Consider the following 5,492-nt stretch of genomic DNA (forward strand, 5'->3'; position numbering starts at 1 on the left):
CATTTCTGAAAGCTAAAGGTAATTGTGACTCATGGTTATGCTCACTGAGTGAATTACAAGTTACAAAGTTAGGAAAATGGTGTTAAATATTAAAGCATTAAAAGTCTGAACAAATGCAATTTCAAGAGAACCCCAAAAATCCCATAAAACATTAAATATTGAAAAAAATATGTTTATATTTTTTCAGCCACATAGATTAGATTAGATTACATTTCTCAAGTCATAAACACAGCAAGACAAAAGCAAGCATATTAGCATTAAATATTTAAGCTAATGAAAAATACAAGTTGATACATCCCAATGCAGCTCATACAGCCATTACCACAAAGCATCATGTCATCCCAAAACTTATTATTACTATAAAATATTTGTTTTTCACTACTCAGTACAAGATATCTAGTGAAACTCAAGCCACATGACACGTTAAAACGCTGCATAGCAATCATTGTTAGTTTTTGAATGATATTTGATTTCCTGGAGGAATGTCGTGTTGCAAGGCCGCGGTGTCCTCGGCGTGAGTGCAAGTTCAGCCACTTTACCCTAAAAAAAAAAGGCACAAAAATGAAGTCATATACAGTATATGGTGTGACTTGAAATGAACGACTTCATGTTGGAGTTTAGACAAAAGCAATAGGGAATACCCTCTCGCTTCTCGCTCTTTTGTTCCTCATGAAAAATCTGCCCGTCTCTCTGCACCCAGCGGAGTTTGAAGTCTGACAGTCCCTTCTTCTCCAGCTCGGCGTGCAGCTGCAGAGGACACAAGCAGGACTTTCACATCTTCACAGCTCTGTCTGCACATGAAAACCTGTTTTTTGTCTCCAGTGATGGAGGGTGCACTGCTGTGACTGTTTTCTGGCAGTGTTGAGACAAGCTTGTTAATTATTTAAGCTGCTCTCTGTGCAAATGTTAACAGCCCCCACTGGGGACAGTCGGACCAGTTTGCTGGTATTGGCCTCTTATTCAAACCTGAATATCAAGTTCATTTTGCCCACATCCAATATGATGAATATGATGCCATTTGGTTATGTATCCATTGCATAAATTGATCATATCACTGTTGCTTTCCACGGGAAGCTCTGTATTGATACTTGATGTGACACTTTGATTGGAGCTCAAACAAATTCAGGTTCATGTTCAAGTTTATTGAGAGTCATTAATCACTTCAACACAAAAATATGTTAATATATTTTCTTGCTATTTTTATCTTGTTTTTTTGTAGTTCAATACTTGAACTTTTAGAGCCTTTGAAACTGAAAAAAAAAAAAATAATCAAATTTAATTCTAATATCCTAACAATAAGTCCTCCAATCCATCCAATCACAAGCCACTAAAAATACTTGGTTAAGGTTAGGAAAAGGTCAGTTTTAAGGTTATGAAACAAACGCTGCTCGAGCTTGGATTTGAACTTGGGTTGGCTGAGTGACAGTCATGTTGGTTGACCCATCCAGCGCCGCACCAGCCTCCTAACAGGGAGTCTGTCTCTCCCTTAATGCTACACCACAGTGTCGTTATTTATTGGACCTCTAGAGGTCGCTTAACTTTCAAATGTAGCTACAGTTTGAAATAAGCTGCTGTTCAAACAATTTACGGGGTTATTTTCTGTCAGAGGACGGTCTCATAAATGATCATTTATTGCTCCCTTTAATGTGAAAAATATCAAAGAGTAGCATATAGGTCAAACCCCAATCTATAATTTGGCAGATATTTTAAAACTGGAATATCAAAATATCAGCAGTTCAAATTTGAATATACCAATTTATGTCTTCAAACACATCATTTCAATCCGAACAGTTTACCGTACCTGCTGTAAAATCCGATGCTGAATGGCAGGATCGTGTACATCAGCCTCAGTTTGGATCTTCAGCCTGAGCGTTGTTTGGCGGAGAGCTGCAGGGGAGCTGCTCGGAGGTGCAGTGGTACTTGGCGGCTCTGTGGTGCTTGAGGAACTGATTGTTTGGCAGATGAAAAAGTAGGTCTTGTCACAGCGTGCATCACGCCATCTCCCTGTGGTCATGTTTGCCAAGACACAGTGTTGATTTTTGCTAAGGTTGTCGGGCTCGTCCTGGTCCCAGTATGTGAAGGTGTTGGCAGTCTGGTCAGACCAGTAACGCCAGGGCTCTCTGTGGAGGCCAATCCATGCACTATCTGTTTGTAACAGTTCAAAAATGGTTTTGTTCTCGATCCGGTTCCTCACACTGGCCAGGTCTATGTGTTCGCTCCTGCAGTAGTCCTGAGCCTCCTGCCAGGACATCTCACCTTCCACAAATGTGTAGTTCAGAGGACCTCGACAAAACAGGAGCACAATAAAAGGAATGAGCTGGGCTGAGAGCTTGCATGCAGCGGGAAATGAAAACAACACAAACTTCTCTGATTAAAATGTATTTATGCCAAATCCAAATGGCCTGTTCCCAGCATATCTCCTTCTACTGTAAAATGTCTTCAATGATGCAAATAGACAGCTGGCAGAATGTGTAGCGCTCAGTCAGGCAACAGTATTCAGTTTATTATAACTATGAATACATAAAATTGGATTTAGTAATGCAAAATAAATCATAATAGTTTGGGAAAGCTTTCTCCAAATGTAAAGCTGCATTATTTTTCTAGACAGCAAAACATTTTCATATTAACAAGCAATTTAACCACATATTCACTCTTAAAAGTTTCTTTTTCTTCAAACTAGTGAAAAAAAATCTGTCATTAGGATAAGATAACGTATAAATATGATAAAACAAGGCAAAATAAGGCATATCAGCCCACTAGGATCAAGAAAATGACACGATTCAAGAACATGCTTAAAATAAGTTGATTTTGCTTTGGAAATAAGTGGGATTATCTCATCCCACTGGCAGATTTTTCAACTTGTTTAAGAAGAATAATATTGTAACACTAAATATGAGATTAAATGACTTATTAAGTTAAGATTTTTTTGCAGCTCACACTTGCAGGTCCTATGTCCCTACCTGAAGCCATTGAAGCCATTTGTTTAGCAGGTACTTTTACATTCCACATCAGTAAAGCAGCTTTGCATTGAATGGAAATTGAATTAGAAGGGGATTTGAGAGTGTGCAGGAAATAAAGATCCATCTCACCATCATAGCAAACTGCAGATAGCTTTGCGTGACAGCCCGTGTCAGCCCAGAACCCTCCATGTTTCACCTTGGTGCAGTTCTGCCTGGCTCTATCAAAGTCGGGTTCCTCTGACTCCCAGTTGCTGAACTCTGTGTCTGTGTTATATTCTTGATTGTCCAGGGACCACTTCCATGCGCTCTTGTCATCATACAGCCCTATCCACACCTTGTCCTTGCCGTCCCTGCTGGCCTGGCTAGCCTGCTGCTGCATTAGAGCCATCAGCATGTCGTTGTCCTCTGAGTTTTCTACAGTGGCCAGGTCATTGTAGTTATCTCTGCAGTGCTTCTGTGCATCTCTCCAATTCATAGTCTCTGGCACAAAGTGGTACTCTCTGTTCCACTCTCTGCTCTCCGCTGTTCCGCTCTCTGTTCCACTCTCTGTTCCACTCTCTGTTCCACTCTCTCTTCCACTCTCTCTTCCACTCTCTGTTCCACTCTCTGTTCCACTCTCTCTTCCACTCTCTCTTCCACTCTCTGTTCCACTCTCTCTTCCACTCTCGCCTGAAGAGAGAGCGGGCAGCCCTGATGGCAGAAGAGTTGTGTTTTAACTTAATGTGGTGAAACATGCTCATTAATGTACGTATGCATGCTGTAGTTATCTCACTCTTAAACACACACTGTTCATATGCAAACACATCTGACCTGAGAGGGAGAGCAAGAGTAGCAGCAGTTTCTTCCTCATCCTAGAAAACAGAAACATGCAGAGCTCATAAGTGACTCCTCAACACAGCATCCAACCAAGGCTTTTGTCTTTTGTCTGTGGTGTATTACATACTGTGCATACACACAGCCTGTAGGTCTATGGTGCCATTGCATTTCTAGGTTAATGTGCACTGTTAATAGTACTATTACATAGTCTTGGGCTATATTATTTCTGCTTTACTGGGCAGAACATAGAATTTGCCTAGCTCATATTTTACTGTAAAATCCCTATAAACAGAGTCTTCCCACACATACAAAAAAATCAAATATACTTCAGAATATGTTTATAGTTCAGTTTTAAAAAATGGCCAAAAAACACCGAAAAATGAAAATATGTTTGTATATGTAGATGACGCTGAACTGTTCGTTCATATATTTCATACACAGGGAATAGATTTTCTTCAGCTCATACTGAAAATTAAATTATTTAGTTACTCTAGTACCATTGCTACAGTTACTACTACTACTACAGCTTGTATGACTACCACTGCTACTGTTAATAATAATCGTGATAATAGTAATAATAATATCACAAGATGTACATAAGATCATGAACCTACCTTGGTTTTGAAAAAGTCTCAACTTTTGCGTGGACAGCTTGTTTCAGCCTCTCTGCTCTCACTTGACACTTCTTAAGTTCTGTGCTCACTTTTATGCAGTCTCCCCCATCCTCTTCTAAAGTAATTATGCAAACCAAACAGAATTTACTTGCTTAAGTCTTTAGAAAACAGGATGTGGGCCCATGCACATTTAGGTGGTGAAATTGAGCGTGTGACCTTTAACTGGGTCATTGGAAATATTAGAAGTGGCCCAACAAGTGGAGGCAGCAGGCGTAAGTATTTAGGGAACGAGCTGCTCTTGTAGTGGAGGATGGTCTTGAAGGTTTTGACTTTTCAACTGTAGTGTCCTCTCTCTTTACACAGTATTTTTTCAGCCTGTGGCCATATTTATGATTCCTTCCAATACTTAAAGAAATTGGAAAGTGATTATGTAAAGCCGCTCATTACCTCATTTGTTTGTGTGAAAGCAGGATACAGATTAGCCTTTAATTTCCATACACAACCAGGTGGTGAACTTGAGTGTGTGACCATCCACCACAAGGTCATGCAAATTGCACAAACTAAACTAAGGCAACACATTTTTTGTTAACAATCATTCAGTAAATGGTGACTTCATCCCATACATACAGAGAAAAAAAAAAACTAATCTATTGCAGATAAAAAAAATAGATAAAAATGGTCAGAAAATAAATTTGCACATGTAGATGACACTGAATTGAGGTTCATGCATATCTTTCATATATAGGAAATAGATTTTTCTTCTGCACATACTCAAAATATATTTTAGCCACTCCAAATATATGTAATCTGAGTACCACAGGTAAAACTTTTTTTTTTTTTTTTTTTTTTTTCCATAAACCAAACCTTTTTGATGCAAGTTGTCTTTTTGCAGCAGGACTTGCAGGAGACAAATAACAGAATTAAAGTCTCACATGATATGAATGAGAGTGGGCAGCCCTTACTAAGCAGCTCTGTGAGTGTTAGGAAATAAAATGAGAAATAAAGACCACCTTTAAGTGATTCATTGTTGTGTCTGTCGTATGCTGAATGCCTCAATTCATTGCTCACCCTTAACTCCGGGCCCTGGGCGCAATTTAAAATA

At 39.2% G+C, this 5,492-nt stretch overlaps 1 protein-coding gene across 1 annotated transcript; it reads right to left on the reverse strand.

The window, feature by feature from the left end:
- Positions 1-416: 416 nt before the first annotated feature.
- Positions 417-3,435, reverse strand: LOC115367306 (C-type mannose receptor 2-like). The gene is made up of 4 exons (XM_030062978.1): positions 3,090-3,435; positions 1,802-2,283; positions 642-747; positions 417-540 (listed from the first exon to the last, which is right to left on the reverse strand). The coding sequence occupies exons 1-4, from the start codon at positions 3,433-3,435 to the stop codon at positions 536-538; spliced, it is 939 nt and encodes a 312-aa protein (XP_029918838.1). The 3' UTR covers positions 417-535.
- Between the last annotated feature and the right edge of the window lie 2,057 nt (positions 3,436-5,492).

This window comes from Myripristis murdjan, chromosome 11, assembly GCF_902150065.1.
Source record: "Myripristis murdjan chromosome 11, fMyrMur1.1, whole genome shotgun sequence".
NCBI classification, from domain to species: domain Eukaryota; kingdom Metazoa; phylum Chordata; class Actinopteri; order Holocentriformes; family Holocentridae; genus Myripristis; species Myripristis murdjan.

What these genes read in the sequence shown, in the direction of transcription:
- LOC115367306 (XM_030062978.1), bottom strand. Translation starts at nt 3,435, where the DNA reads ATGAATTGGAGAGATGCACAGAAGCACTGCAGAGATAACTACAATGAC. An exon ending in ATCTGCAGTTTGCTATGATG is followed by an intron (nt 2,284 to 3,089) that starts GTGAGATGGATC and finishes TGTTTTGTCGAG; the next exon opens with GTCCTCTGAACTACACATTT. An exon ending in AGCATCGGATTTTACAGCAG is followed by an intron (nt 748 to 1,801) that starts GTACGGTAAACT and finishes TGTCCTCTGCAG; the next exon opens with CTGCACGCCGAGCTGGAGAA.